At 42.9% G+C, this 16,024-nt stretch overlaps 1 protein-coding gene across 1 annotated transcript in view; it reads right to left on the bottom strand.

The window, feature by feature from the left end:
• Nucleotides 1-16,024, bottom strand: part of LOC107556731 (lysine-specific demethylase 6A-like) — a 35,524-nt gene that overhangs the window by 10,808 nt on the left and 8,692 nt on the right. Inside the window, exons 3-17 of the mRNA XM_016239919.1 lie at nt 10,002-10,110; nt 9,858-9,907; nt 9,349-9,407; nt 8,949-9,069; nt 8,354-8,408; nt 6,871-6,905; nt 6,423-6,516; nt 5,874-6,000; nt 5,685-5,783; nt 4,318-4,537; nt 3,864-3,998; nt 2,023-2,160; nt 1,865-1,942; nt 1,350-1,451; nt 856-1,125 (exon numbers count right to left, since the gene is read on the bottom strand). Coding sequence (XP_016095405.1) covers nt 856-1,125; nt 1,350-1,451; nt 1,865-1,942; nt 2,023-2,160; nt 3,864-3,998; nt 4,318-4,537; nt 5,685-5,783; nt 5,874-6,000; nt 6,423-6,516; nt 6,871-6,905; nt 8,354-8,408; nt 8,949-9,069; nt 9,349-9,407; nt 9,858-9,907; nt 10,002-10,110 — 1,692 coding nt within the window. The remainder of the gene's footprint in view (nt 1-855; nt 1,126-1,349; nt 1,452-1,864; nt 1,943-2,022; nt 2,161-3,863; nt 3,999-4,317; nt 4,538-5,684; nt 5,784-5,873; nt 6,001-6,422; nt 6,517-6,870; nt 6,906-8,353; nt 8,409-8,948; nt 9,070-9,348; nt 9,408-9,857; nt 9,908-10,001; nt 10,111-16,024) is intronic.

Here is a 16,024-nt window from a genome sequence, read left to right as displayed (position 1 = left end):
CTGTCCTGCAAAGTTCAGCTCCAACCCTAATCAAACACACCTGAAGCAACTAATTAAGGTCTTCAGGATCACTTAAAAATGAAAGGCAGGTGTGTTTGATTAGAGTTGGAGCTAAACTTTGCAGGACAGTCGATCGCCAGGAGCAGGGTTGGGCACCCCTGCTTTATACAATACAGATTGTGTCAAAGCAGCTCCACAGAAATGAACAGGAAAATAACAGAATCAATGGAAACTCAAACACGGAGACGATTCAGATTCTGCTGTAAAAAACAACAGTGTCATTATTCAGTCTGAAGCATGAACGAGCCGAGAAAGTGTTAAATCGCTGCTTGTGAGTGTGTAATCCAAGCAGCATGTTGCCGAGCTTGATGAACCAACGCACTCGACATAAAATATATACAAATGTACATATTTATTTTGTATAGATTATTTGCTAATGATCCTCACATGAAATTTTGGAATTCCTGTTGCTTTAAGTCATGTGGTAACAGGTTAATGTGGGGCACAGCTAAACATGGTCTTTTTGCTAGTTTTACTGGTCACAAAACCTAAACTTTATTTTTTTTAGATGTTAACAGTTATGTTTGTGTTGCACATTGAAGAAAACAAATGATATTATGGGATACTAATAATTTTTCAGATCACAAACCAGATGCAGGTAAAAGCTAGCATCAAGCGGTTTCTGCACATCGTTCAGATACTTGAGACCAGCATCATTAAGGCACACATTTTTAGTTGTGTCTCTAAAAATCTCGATGTTCATGTCATGTCTGAGGTGTGAACGAGCAATGCAGAACGAGGCGGGGTCATGACCACATGTTTTTTCTATGATGTGTTTAAGCAGCAGAAGCAGACCTGAGTGGAGTTGAGACGCTGGCTCCTCCATGTGTCTCCTGGGCTTGTGCAGTTGTGAGGTAGTGAGTTGGGGTGCAGGTAAGGCACGTCTCCGTTCGCTCTGGTTCCTGGCGTGTGATTATTGCCGACTGAAGGGGGCTGCGGGCCGTTGGCTAACGGCTGAGCGTTACAAGACGGTGGCACGGCCGGGCCGCGAGGAACAGGGTGAGCAGGCAGTGAGGGGCCGTTGGGGAGGGTGACTCGTATTTGCCCAGAAGAGTTTTGCCTCATCTGTTAATTAAAAATTACAACCAACTGTAAATTTAGGAAGTCAAACAAACAACCTTATAATCAAAGTGTCACCGCAGTCTTAAGAAGAAGATGCATCACAGAGAACCATGAGTTTGAAGACTTCTGGAAGGTTCTCGGGCCAGATTCACAAAACATTCTTACAAATAAACTTTTGATGATTCATACTTTTTTCTTCAGGTTTCACGAATTGTGGTCTGATGTACCTGTTGCTGGTGCATGGCTGACAGCTGAGCCTCCAACTGCTCCAACATCTGCAGCTGAAGCGGCTTCAGACTCGCACGGTTGACCCGCAACTGCTCCAGCAACTGAGCAGAACAAAAGAATGACCGTGTGTTCACAATAAAGGTGTTCAACCCAAAACAGCTCAATAATGTTCATGGATGTCACATCAGAAAGTCAGCTTCAGTGAGAGGCAGCTCATCGGTCACTGGCAAACCCACGAGAGCCTGAACAACCAACAATCCACCGTCTAAACCAGCGGTGTCCAGTCCTGCTCCAGCAGAGCTCAGCTGAAGCCCTGCACGAACACACCTGACCCAGACAATCGAAGTCAACAGGCAGGTGTGCTGGAGCTAAACTGGACACTGCTGGTCTAAACCAACATCAAGCGTGCTGGACGTTGTCTTCGAGTCGGTAGGGCCGTCAGCACTCACACTGATTCACCAGTAAATGAAGCTCAGGACTCACAATCATCATGAGGTGTTCATCATGCTCTCACCTGCAGCTTCTGAGGAGACAGGTACCAGTTGGGAGCTGGTGGCTGTGCTGAACTGTGGGTCCAAGACTCTGTAGAACTCTGAGGAGTGATGTGAAGAGACAGAGATGTGATTATTACTGCTGTCATTATATCAGCGATGCGCTGAGCGGAGCACAAACCTTGGCTGGGCTGGCAGTCCTCTTCCTCTTGGCTGGACTGGACTGATCCTCAGCCTGATCCAGCGGACTCACGTGGGGGGGCAGCGACTGACCGGAGCCATGAGCCCCACCTGACGACCCGGGCTGAGCTTTACATGCCTGAGAGAGACCGCAGACACGTGAAGAAACAGAATGATTGAGAGAGAGAGACAGACAGAGACGGAGAACATCTACACCAGCGAAGAGAGAGTGTGTTTTAGTTTGTGATGCTGAAACAAACACTACGACACCTGCAGCTGACAAAAACCAAATCAAACTTTGAATCTGCACACAGTCAATGCATGCAAATGTTAAACAACGGTTCTCTGGTCAGGTGAGGAACAGAGCTGCGAGGGTGATCTGTCTGGTGTGGACTCTCAGACGCACCTCAATATTAGGAGTAAACTGTGATTTACAACATTTACAAGCTTGAGTGTGGCTCACGTTCGAGGTCTTTACCAGAGGCCTTTTAAAGCTAAAATTTGTTCAGATCATATTCAGTTGAAAAGTGCATCCACAAAAACAAAATGGTAAACAAATCCATTCAAACCCTGTTTTTATGAGCCGGTTTAATGTTGTTAACAGAATAAAACACAAAGTGATTCTGACCAAAAAAGTTTGGAATAACTGGATTTAAACTACACGCAGAGCACTGTTTCAATAATACAGATATCAGGTTAATATACACAGAGACAGCCTCACTTCCTGTTTTGTGGTCTCCCTCAAATTCTTTAATGTGTTACATGTGAATGGTTTAAAAAAAAAAATTTAAAGCATGTAACATCTGAAGATGATCTATTCCTCAGTCATTCAGTTCATAGGTCATTGGCCAAAACGTATGTAAGAATCTGAACTGTTGGTGGCGCTGGAGCGCGAGAGACTGACCTTTGAGACGCTGCCAATCAATGTATCACGTCTTTTTACCATACAATACAGCAATATTAAAAACACTGAGAATTAATAAAACACTAACACACATGCCACCTGTGCTAAAGACCTAACTGATATAAGAGCTGTTAGCACACTATGATGATTGTGTCCTGCTGCCCCCCAAAACAACAACAACAACAACAACAACTGAACTCTTGAGAGAAAAGATGCAGAAACAAATAAAACTTTTATTATGAGCGAGAGCATCAGTATCAATGAGAGAGAAAAACACGTCTCATAAAAAATTGTCATGAACACACACACACACACACACACACACACTCGACTAGTAACTACTCCAGCCGGACTGCGTCAGTGTTTGGTGTGGAACTGCAACACTAGAGGGCACAATGACTACAGGACTAAAACTACAGCACAAACACAACTCTGGGTGAAAAACTGCAAGATGAGGCACTAGTACTGTTGTTGAACCTACAGCCAATTGAAGAGGCGTCAAACTCATTTTTAACCCAGGAGTGTGATTGTGTAGAGCTACACTACTGAAGCTCATGTACAGAAACCACGCTACTGATCGGCTCGCTGTCGAAAACAGATGCTTTCTGGAAATGCGGTTATCGGTATCGGCCAAAATCTTCATATCGGTGCATCCCTAGTTTTACAGGAGGATTCCAAAAATACTTCCAATACTGACTCAATTGTTACAGAGCAACAATGATCTTACGATGTGGCGAGCAGGAGCGTGGTTTCACCAGATGTGTGTGTGTGTGTGTGAGTAAGTGAGTGTTTGTGTACTGTGTGTGTGTGTGTGTGTGTGTGAGAGAGAGAGAGCGAGAGAGAGAGTGTGTGTGTGTGTGTGTGTGTGTGTGTGTGTGTATACAGAGGGGCAGTTCTAAGGGTGAGATGTCAAAGCGTGTGTGTCTATCTGGTCTCACCTGCTGGCCTGTGCTCTGGACACCCTGTCTGGACGTTAGCTCTGCTGGGATTGGGAGGCTCCAGGCTTCCTCAATACCAGGAAGCATTTTACTTTTACTCTGTAGACTATTGTGTTGGAGGTTACAGAACTGAGCCTAGGATGAAAACGCGTGAAAAAGACATGTAAACAGCCATCTGAGGTGGTGCGGCGGAACAGTTCAAACAGAGAGCAGTGCGGCCTGATGCCAAACCAGTCTAGATTTACGGAGGCTTCTAGCTGCAGTGACTCACGCATACAAACGAAGAATGAAGGTGAAAGAAATCTGATTGAGACACAAATTAACTGAACACATTCAGAACAAATGCAACACGTAGTGAGACCCGCACACAGAGCCGAGTCGAGCGGTGCGGACCCACCGGCACTAGCGTGGGCTACACGACTCGTTCAGCAGTACAGGTGTGCGTGGCTCTCACCTGCAGGTATCTGATGCGGGCCGCCAGCGCAGGTGTGTTGCTGCAGGCTTTGCTGCGTGTGGCGTTGACGTAGCACTTGATGGCGTCCTGCGGCTGGTTGCAGGACTCGTAGAGCGTGCCCAGGTCCATCCAGGCCGCGGCGTGACTGTGATCCAGCTGCACGGCGCAGATATACGCCTGCAGAGCGTCCATGGGCTGATTCTGCTGCTGATACAGCACGCTAACAGAGCAAACCAGACACAATGAGGCAGCGTGACACAGGAACAACAGGCGTGTCATCGTTCACTCATCCTAATGTTGTGACATTATAACAAAATAATCATTTTGGAAGAATCTTAGTACCAAAACTCATGCGCTGCACTACAAAACTTCTGAACATGACCAACAGACTCACATTTAAGCTGTTATTCATATATAAAGCTGAATAAATAAGCTTTCCATTGATGTATGGTTTGTTAGGATAGCACAATATTTGAAAATCTGGAATCTGAGGGTGCAAAAAAATCTAAATATTGAGAAAATCATCTTTAAAGTTGTTCAAATGAAGTTCTTAGCAATGCATATTACTAATCAAACATTAAGTTTTGATATATTTACGGTAGGATATTTACAAAATATCTTCATGGAACATGATCTTTACTTAATATCCTAATGATTTTTGGCATAAAAGAGAAATGTATAATTGTGACCCATACAATGTATTGTTGGCTATTGCTACAAATATCCCCCAGCGACTTAACACTGCTTTTGTGCTGCAGGGACACATATAGCAAGCATTTGACACACTGACAACATTAACACCAAATGTCTCAATGGTAAACGTTAGTTCCTTAAACAAGACTTGATGAATATATGACGACAAAAAAAGCGCTTTGCTAACAGGTTAATTAACTCATCCAATGCATCCTATACGCATACTAGATTAATCAGATATATACACGAACAACAAAAATCTGCACAAAATGACTTCGAAATTAGTGCCAGACAAAATGTATAGCATGTGTATTTTCTGTAGACAATGAGTAACAGAAACAAAGAATTTACAACATTGTGAAACAACGGCGAACTCTTTATAACCCAACCAGACGTGATGCGTTGACAAATACAGCAGAATTACAAATACAGTGAACAGTGGCCTAAATTTGGCTCAGATCCTCACACATGGAGTAAAGCACGCCAAGCACATGCAGTTACGCTACTTTCAGCTGGAGACACGTGCCAGCTACAAACTGTTATTGTAAGAGCTGAAGAATAAAATTTCACCTTTAGAAGTGACACGAGGGCAAGTAACGATGACCGAAGACTCAGTTTTACATCAACTATTCATGTAAATGTCAGCAGGTTTTTGTGTTTTGACAGATACGTACCCGATCGAGCACCACGTGTCAGCGCTGGCCTCTGATTTATCTATGGACTGTCTGTATGAGATGAAAGCATCCTGGACCTTCCCAATACTGGAGTAGCACCTGCAGAGAGCAAACAAAACCACATCTGCACAACTATCGCTAATCTGCGAGCAAACGAACCGCGTGCTCAGACGCAGATGTGTGACTGACCTGCCGAGGAAATACCAGGACTGGCCAGAGTTCGGATCGGCTTCCAGAGATTTCTGGAGACACTGGATAGCGTAGCTGTCTTTATTAGCTTTATCTCCCAGCTGCTCGACCGTATGATGCATCCAGCCTGACACAGACAGAGACACTCTTTCAGACAGAATAAACTCTGTGGTCTGCCGCTCATTACCACAGAAAATAATTTAGACTCATTCCTCAAACCCGAGTTCAGTGGTGCATTTACAACTGCATGCTTTTGTTAAAGCAGTTTCAGTTCAAAAGCAAACGACCTTCTCGACTCGTAGGTGAATGAACTGCTGGTTATGCGTCACAGATGATCTTGCTCCAGATAAACCGCTTTGAGGATAGTTTTGTCACATCCCTGCCTGCATCTGTCAAGCTTCCAGATTTACACGGATGTGAAAACTTTATTCGAAAACGGTTTATTTGAACACTTATTCCACACGTCACAGAAGCGCCCCTGTAGATATTACGAGGCGTTTAAACAGATCATGAGCAAACACAGGTGTTCCTGGTGAGGCATGCTCTTACCCAGCTGCTGTAAGGTCACGGCCTTCACCTGCGCAGGTAAATCCTCCGTCTGCAGGAGACTCTCATAGGCCTCCTTGGCCGCGCGGTATCTCTTCTATGACGCAACAAAACCAGACCGGACATTCATCAGTGTACGTGAACTAACCGGTAAACACGCAGTCTCTCTGAACATCTACAATCACACGCAATGGTTTTGCTCAGTTTGGCATCACAAACACACTCAAACAAAACCCTACATGACAAATCGTTCATGTCACGTGATACCGTGGTGAACGTTCAGGGAGCAACACCACGGCAACCCCTCTCCAGTTGCTATGGTAACACGACCCGAACGCTAAGCTCTAGCATCCCCTTCACAAACACGATTTCATGCATTACCATCAATTACAAGCAGCACACATTTATATGTGCGGTCAGTGAAAGAAAGAGACATTAATGAAGGACTCACCTGAATCTCGTATAAATGCGCGATGTGAAACTGAACTACAAACAAAAACACAAAAACAACAATTAGCAGCAAATTCAGAATAGAAGATTTTCTTTTTGAATGATTCTGATGGAGAAAATAGTGAAAAACATCTTCCTTTGCCCAGAAAATGACACAGAGGTGAGACGGCCCTTGATGTCCCTGTGTGTGTGTGTGAGTGAGAGAGAGTTCAGTACTCACTGTCTGTGTGTGTGTGTGTGTGTGTGTGTACTGTGTGTGTGTGTGTGTGTGTGTGTGATGTGCGCGTGTGTGTGTGTGTGTGTGTGTGTGTGTGTGTATACGCGTTTTTGTGACAAATGAGGACATAAATTTGTATAATGACAAAGGCATGAGAGGTATTGCAAGGAGAAGGTGACTTTTCAGGACATTACCCCATGTCCCCACTTTTCAAAACGCTTATAAATCACACAGAATGGAGTGTATTGAAAATCTGAAATAGCACAGTCTCCTGTGAGGGGGAGGTTTAGGGGTAGGGTTGGTGTAGGGCAATAGAATATACGGTCTGTACAGTATAAAAACCATTACGCCTATGGAGAGTCCCCACTTTTCACAAATGTAAACCTGCGTGTACTGTGTGTGTGTGTGCGCGTGCACTGTGTATTGTGTGTGCGCGCGCGTTCAATGTGTGTGCGCATGTACTGTGTGTGCGTGTGTGCGCGCGCGTTCACTGTGTGTGCGCGTGTGTGTTCACTGTGTGTGTGTGTGTGTGTATGCACTTGGATGGGTGAAATGCAGAATACAGATTCTGAGTATGGGACACCACACGTCAATTTCACTTTTCAACACTAATAATAACTCTCAGCGCATGCGTCCTAAACTGATAACAGTATCTAGTCAGCGTTTCCATGTGACGTGTGCATGTTTACTCAGATGTGTGTAACGTGACATTATATCGAGATGATGGTGCGGTACTTACTCTCAGCTTTGGACAAAGAGCAGTGATTGGAGTCGATGAGCGCCAGCTGAAAGTGCTGCAGACACACAGGAGACCGAAGCATCTCTCATTACCAGACGGACATGTTAACAATTGATGAAGGCACTTTAAATGCCTGCATATACTGCAGTTCATTAATGCAAATCAAAGAGTTTAAGCACAAACACACAACAGACACATCCAGGAAACTGAGCTACTTCTAGTGAAACTTCAGTTCAAGATGACAGTCAAAGCACAATCCTACATTAAAAATGAATTACACAGAATAAATACATGACAGAAACAAGCAAAAATTCATCTAATACTAAATGTGCTGTCCCTAGATCAGGTCTCACGTCTAAAGCATAACAGCCGTTTAGATTGACAGCAGCTGTCCAGACTCAATGAGAAATTATAATTCAGCCGCATTCACGGTCTGTCAACAGATTTACGTCATTCATGTTTGTCGACATGTCAGAACTCAGATGTGTGTAACGTGACATTATATCGAGATGATGGTGCGGTACTTACTCTCAGCTTTGGACAAAGAGCAGTGATTGGAGTCGATGAGCGCCAGCTGAAAGTGCTGCAGACACACAGGAGACCGAAGCATCTCTCATTACCAGACGGACATGTTAACAATTGATGAAGGCACTTTAAATGCCTGCATATACTGCAGTTCATTAATGCAAATCAAAGAGTTTAAGCACAAACACACAACAGACACATCCAGGAAACTGAGCTACTTCTAGTGAAACTTCAGTTCAAGATGACAGTCAAAGCACAATCCTACATTAAAAATGAATTACACAGAATAAATACATGACAGAAACAAGCAAAAATTCATCTAATACTAAATGTGCTGTCCCTAGATCAGGTCTCACGTCTGAAGCATAACAGCCGTTTAGATTGACAGCAGCTGTCCAGACTCAATGAGAAATTATAATTCAGCCGCATTCACGGTCTGTCAACAGATTTACGTCATTCATGTTTGTCGACATGTCAGAGATCACATCAGGATGACTGACTGCAGTTGCCGTGATGTGTAGATGTTTCCATGTAAATCACAGAAATTCACCAACATCACTGAAAACCTACCACACAGACACAGATGCTCGTGTCGTACCTTTAAGCTGGACTCGTAGTCCGTGTTGACTTTGAATATCAGGCCGAGACGCAGATGAATCTCTTTAGCGCGAGAGAAGCCGGGGTCGATGTACAGCACCTCCTGAAACGCCTTGATCGCCCTGAGAGCAAACAAACCGCAATTAAAAACTCACTCCTGAACAGCACAAAGTGTGACCGTCATGTTAGCGTGTAACGGTGCTCCTGAATAAGACTGAATTTACTGACGGCAGGTAAACGCAGACGTGTGTGCATTAAAATGTGAGGAATCAGTCCGAATCAGCCTGCATATTGCCATGGAAACCGTCCGCCCACCCCCCCCGATGCCCATCTGAGCTCGTTAACCTCGTCATATGAGCACTGAAAACGAGAACATGACATTATTGTGTGCAGATACTCACCACTGAAACGCATTGAAATGGAAGTAAACCATCCCGAGGCCGTACAGAAAGGCAGCATTCTAGAGGAAGAGAGGACGCAGTGTTTGAGATTCAGAGCAAAAATAATCAGACATCCACATTCAACGAGATCAACACACTGACCGGATCAGCCAAAGTGAAAACCACACAGGAAGATCCCACCACAACGGTCAACACACTCACTCACACACACACACACACACACACACACACAGTAAACACACAGTAAACACACTCACACACACACACACACACACGCGCGCACTCACAACAATCACTTTTACATAACCACATCTGAAATCATGAAGAGCAAACCAATATCTAAGCAGAACTTATATTTAACCCCTCTTTCTCCAATCTCTGAGCTCACTCTTCCTTCACTTTATTTTTGGATGATAACTAAACAGTCTGATCACAGGACCTGAGTGAGGACCACATCAATGTGCTATAAATCACACACACACTTATGTTTGAATTCATCAGCTGCTCACCTTCCAGTAGTCTGATTGTAAACTGTAGTACCGCTGGTACGCCGATAATGCTGCAACACAGAAAGACAGGCGTGTTAGGAGAAGCTCCTCAGACGCTCTGTGGATCAGAACAGAGCATGCGGCGAGTGAATCGCTTCTCGGCACCTTTCGGATACTCCTCCAGTAAGAGGTTGAAATGACCCAGCTGGCAGAAGAACTCGGGATCCACTTTTCCTTCAGCTTTCAGGATGAGAGACTCGTAGCAGCGAACAGCCTGTGTGAGGAACACATTCAGCGTTACCATCTCACACACCAAAGAAATTAATACAAATAAATTATGAATACATCATTCTTCAATAAGAAAAAGAATAGTGTGACATTTAAAGTCCCTGTAAAGTCAATTCTGAGAATTGTTTCTAAACGCATTATAAATGTTACAAATGTATTGCTTAGACACGTTACAAAAACTGTGAATTCTGTAGTACTGAATAGTGGAGTTCGACCGTTAAACAGTTTTTCACCAATTCTGTGTTCAGGATTTTTTGGGCGGTCCTCTGAATTGGATTCTGGCTCTGGAGGCTCAAACATGTATGGCTTTGTAAATCCAATTAAGCTGCTAGGAGCATCCATTCAGGCTGTAGAGCGGGATTTGACAGTTAATAGGCGGCAGCGTTCCCGCGAGCGGGTGTGGTTTCAGAGCAGACAGAGGACACGCCCCCAGCATTTGAGAGCAGAGGATAACGCCCATTTTTTCGAGATTTTGATAACTTATTTTATGCACTTAGCGGATTTTATCATTCAAATTTGGCTGAGCAGTTAATAATACATTTTTCTGTGGTGTGACAAACTCAGAACACATACTTATTATTAACTTTACAGGGACTTTAAGTCTTACGAGAACCTGAACAGACGAGGCATTGCATTCTATGGTTATATTCTCATCAGAAAAGACAAAAATTCAGTAATTCACAAGACGTCAGTAAATCAGGATAATGGACACTTTAGACTGCAGCGCTCAGAGTTGACCAATCATGTGTTTCACATCGGCCTGTCAATCATTGCGAGCCTCCAATAAACAAACACCAACACTGGAAACGCTGTTTCTATTTCACTCACGAGAGCGAGAATCACGACCCGTCAATGATTAACCCGCTCAGATTTCCTTGTCGCTCACACACGTTTAGTTCTGGGAAACTCCGTAGATGAGGTTTAGGACACAGTGTCCTCTCGTCACGACCCCAGTAACCCCGACGTGCTGGAGACGGCCTAATCAGAGCCACTCGCACAGCTGAGTCACCAATACAGCCAACAACTCCACACATGAACGAGTAACTGAATGTCAGATGAAGTAACATTCACTGAAGCGGCAGGCATTCGGTTATTTCCAGAGACGCAGGAGTTTTAACGCTCAACATCCATGAACAACAGACAGAACGTGAGATCCTCTGCTTACATCTGGACATTTACAGACACATGCCATTAAAGCCATTCACACCTGCAAACAGCCGTGAGTGTGACGTCAGACAGTGGTTTGGGTCTTTCTACCATCACAAACGAGACCAGCAGGCTTATGATCTCAAAAACAGCTCAATCGATTCATAGATCGAGCCAATATCACGACTGGAGAGAATGTGTGCATTACAGCAAAAGGAATTCAAATAAACACTAGTATTCCAATTAGTCTGACTAAAGCACAAGGGTATGAGATAACACCTGCGTTTTGTTAACTAGGTTAAAACAAGCCGCTGGTGGGTAATAGACACAGTTCCCACCGTCTGTGACTGACACACACTCATTTACCAAAAAATGCTTGATCTAACAATTTTCTTGCCCTCATGTCGATCACACCTTCAGGACTTACTTTCTTCCGTAGAACACAAAATAGATGATGTTTGGAAGAATGCTGAGAACCAAGCAACAAACACACACACTGACTTTTTTATAGAAGCTAAAACACTTCAGAATATCATCTACTTAAGTGTTCCACAGGATATAAAGGTTTGAACGGCATGAGTAAATGATGTTAGAACGATCATTTTTGGGTGAACTGTCCCTTTAAGCAGTGAAAGTGAACATGACATCACGTTTGGCTCGCGACCCCACCAGATATAAAACTCAGTGCACAAGTGCTTTTCCCTACAAATGCATGTTCAAACATCAACCCGGCTTCCGTCAGCTGGCCGAGCTGCGTTACACAAGCACTCACGATCTCAAACCACCTTCCACATCACAGCAGTAACCGGAGAAACGTGGAGCATGACGCTGTTATTTTGGTGTGCGGACTACGGTTCTGCTGAGCACAGACAGCACAGGACATCACCGTGCAACTCGCTGATCCAACATTCCCCACGAGTCACCGGCTGACCTCAAGCTGCTTTGGCAGGACACTCGTAGCGTCCTCCTATGAGCCTGTTGTGGTGCACACACACAACTAAAATAATTTGCTATACCGTATTTTCTGGTCTGCAATTTGCGTTTTTTTATCTTCTGAAACATGCTATTAATTCACTTCAAGGTTTATATAGCTAAATATATTTCTCATGTCTGTTTGACAAGTAGAAAATATCGCTGAGTTTTTCTTCATTTTAGTAAGAAGTTCACATATAGACCAAGACGGCAAGCGCATTTTGTTTTCTTTATTTTACAAAAGCACAATGTTTCACTGTCATTTTGGAGGTACACAAATAAAAACAGACCGTTTTGAATGATGTCTTGCTCTTATCTGACGGATATCACATTTTTCCGCTGATATAAGGAATCCAAAGTGTTCGAGCTGGCGCCTCCCGCGCGCACACAACAAATCAGTTCTAGCATTGCAGCTTGACATCACAGCCTCATCATCAGCAAACTAAATTGAACTTGTCTGTTGTACAATATGTAGGTTTTGCTGGTCAGCATGAGCTTTTTTTTAGTGTGTAAGGGATGCTGTTTGTAGATATTCGGACACGAGAGAAGTACAAAGCCTTCTTTACATAAGTAGCCGAATAAAGCCCACTACGTGATTATGTTTCAGTTTTAGTAAGTAAGTTTAGTTTGTTATGGACACAGCCATAGGCGCCGATTAATTTTTCTATAGGTGGGTGCAAAAAAACAAGCATTTATTTATTTTAATAAAACATTCTACTAATAAATGATAACCGGGCTAAGTTATCATACACATACGCTAGGCTTGCCGCGATAGACGGTGATACCAGTGTTAAGCCGCAACACCGGTTACGTCACTTGCCCACCGCGGCACCGACCCCCACCATCGTTTTGATTTTTTATCGTAATAAAAATAATTTAGTTCAGTAAAAGAACAGACACTACAATTAAAAACTGAACGCGGCTGCTCAATGACTTTTGCCGTTTATCTAAGCTGATTTTGGAAATTTTTTTAAATAGGTGTATGCCATGCCTCCAAGCTTTCTTACTCGTTTTGCTACTAAATGTTCTATGTTTCTTATTTAATTGGTTATATATTATACATGTTTACTTATTGCCTATTTCCAGTTTTGTATACCTATTTAAACTTTATGCAAGTTTATTTTATATTAGGCATAGCCTGCCCTATAGCATGGTGTACTTTTATTTGTTTGTTAATAAAATTTCTGTTTCATATATAGGCTAAAGTGAGTTTGACGTTGTATTTTGTTGTTGCATTCAAGCAATTGATGCCAAACTGCCGCTAATTGAAAGTGAAAGTAAAATGCGCACTGCGTTTTTACAAGCTATTTAAAAGCGAAGGAAAGCGAGGAAAAGAGGGAACGCCCCCACGCTGATACACCTTAACATACGCAACAAATGCTTAACATATTTAAAAATTCTCATTACTCAGTAATTAATTATACTGGGTGTTAGTTTTTTCCCCTAGAGTAGTCTATAGGCTACTCCGTTCGATGGTGCGTTTCATGAACTCACTACACAATTTTATACATATATATGCACATTTTTTTGGTTCTGTTATGAATGCCACTAAATTTAAACGATTTTGAGTGATGCAAAGTAAAATGAATGTTAGTGTTTATAATGTTTTTTCCCTAACATTCGTTTAACTTCGACCTATTCAGTATTTAAATTATTTCTGAAAGTAATAGTAAAATGCAACTTGCACACTCGAAGGAAAGCGAGGAAAAGAGGGAACGCCCCCACGCTGATACACCCTAACATACGCAACAAATGCTTAACATATTTAAAAATTCTCATTACTCAGTAATTAATTATACTGGGTGTTAGTTTTTTTCCCTAGAGTAGTCTATAGGCTACTCCGTTCGATGGTGCGTTTCATGAACTCACTACACAATTTTATACATATATATGCACATTTTTTTGGTTCTGTTATGAATGCCACTAAATTTAAACGATTTTGAGTGATGCAAAGTAAAATGAATGTTAGTGTTTATAATGTTTTTTCCCTAACATTCGTTTAACTTCGACCTATTCAGTATTTAAATTATTTCTGAAAGTAATAGTAAAATGCAACTTGCACACTGATGCAACTTATGTTTTGTTTTTTTCCCCTGACCTGGTGCAACTTTCCGGAAAATATGGTACATTTTAATATATTATGCTGTAGTATTAAAAAGTACATATACAATGGGGACCATTTGCACCAATAAAACAATCATATGTTCATTCCTCCTACTCACATTAAACTAGCCTTAAACACTGTTATAATTATGAGGGGGTCCTTGGAAAATCCTCTCCCCTGTAAGGGGTCCCTGGCTCCAAAAAGTTTCTGAATTAGAGCAGGTGCACCGTCAACAAAACAACATGTGATGCCTTAACGTTAGGGGTGTAACGATATTCAGCCGGAACAGAAAAACAGCGATACATCACCCACGAGACTCTTGGTACGTACCACGGTCCATTTGAGGTTGACCCCACTTGCAGCACGGCTCATCTCCAGTCTGACCATGCATGTAGAATATGGTTTGTTGAAAATAACAACGCGTAAAACAGACCTATCGGCTTCCCACAGTACAACAGCTGGTGCGTTTCATGAACTCACTACACAATTTTATACATATATATGCACATTTTTTTGGTTCTGTTATGAATGCCACTAAATTTAAACGATTTTGAGTGATGCAAAGTAAAATGAATGTTAGTGTTTATAATGTTTTTTCCCTAACATTCGTTTAACTTCGACCTATTCAGTATTTAAATTATTTGTGAAAGTAATAGTAAAATGCAACTTGCACACCGATGCAACTTATGTTTTGTTTTTTTCCCCTGACCTGGTGCAACTTTCCGGAAAATATGGTACATTTTAATATATTATGCTGTAGTATTAAAAAGTACATATACAATGGGGACCATTTGCACCAATAAAACAATCATATGTTCATTCCTCCTACTCACATTAAACTAGCCTTAAACACTGTTATAATTATGAGGGGGTCCTTGGAAAATCCTCTCCCCTGTAAGGGGTCCCTGGCTCCAAAAAGTTTCTGAATTAGAGCAGGTGCACCGTCAACAAAACCACATGTGATGCCTTAACGTTAGGGGTGTAACGATATTCAGCCGGAACAGAAAAACAGCGATACATCACCCACGAGACTCTTGGTACGTACCACGGTCCATTTGAGGTTGACCCCACTTGCAGCACGGCTCATCTCCAGTCTGACCATGCATGTAGAATATGATTTGTTGAAAATAACAACGCGTAAAACAGACCTATCGGCTTCCCACAGTACAACAGCAATGATCAAAAAACGTGGACAAACAACACCGTATGCACGCTAGTATACCAGTCCTTTACGCCTTCATCACCCGGGTGTTGAAAGTTAGGTGAGACATGAGCAGCACGCACTATCTGTGTTTCAACTAAACATTGAAAAAAACTTTACTCGTTTTTAAGCCTCATCAATTGAAACATTCAAGCGAAGAATAAGTATTTGAGAACTCACGTGCTGTTTGAAGATGTGCGAGAGAGAGTGTGTGTGTGTGTGCGAGAGAGAGTGTGTGTGTGTGTGTGCGAGTGTGTGTGTGTGTGAGTGCGCGCGAGAGAGTGTGTGTGCGAGAGAGAGTGTGTGTGTGTGTGTGTGCGAGAGAGTGTGTGTGTGTGTGCGAGAGTGTGTGAGCGTGCGAGAGAGTGTGTGAGTGTGTGTGAGTGTGCGAGAGAGTGTGTGTGTGTGTGTGTGTGTGCGTGCGTGTGTGTGTGTGTGTGTGTGTGTGTGTGCGCGCGCGTGGGGGGGTGGGTGGGG

The sequence above is a fragment of the Sinocyclocheilus grahami genome, unplaced genomic scaffold, assembly GCF_001515645.1.
Source record: "Sinocyclocheilus grahami isolate Dianchi unplaced genomic scaffold, SAMN03320097.WGS_v1.1 scaffold577.1, whole genome shotgun sequence".
Taxonomy (NCBI): Eukaryota; Metazoa; Chordata; class Actinopteri; order Cypriniformes; family Cyprinidae; genus Sinocyclocheilus; species Sinocyclocheilus grahami.
This window is presented reverse-complemented; position numbering and strand designations above follow the sequence as displayed.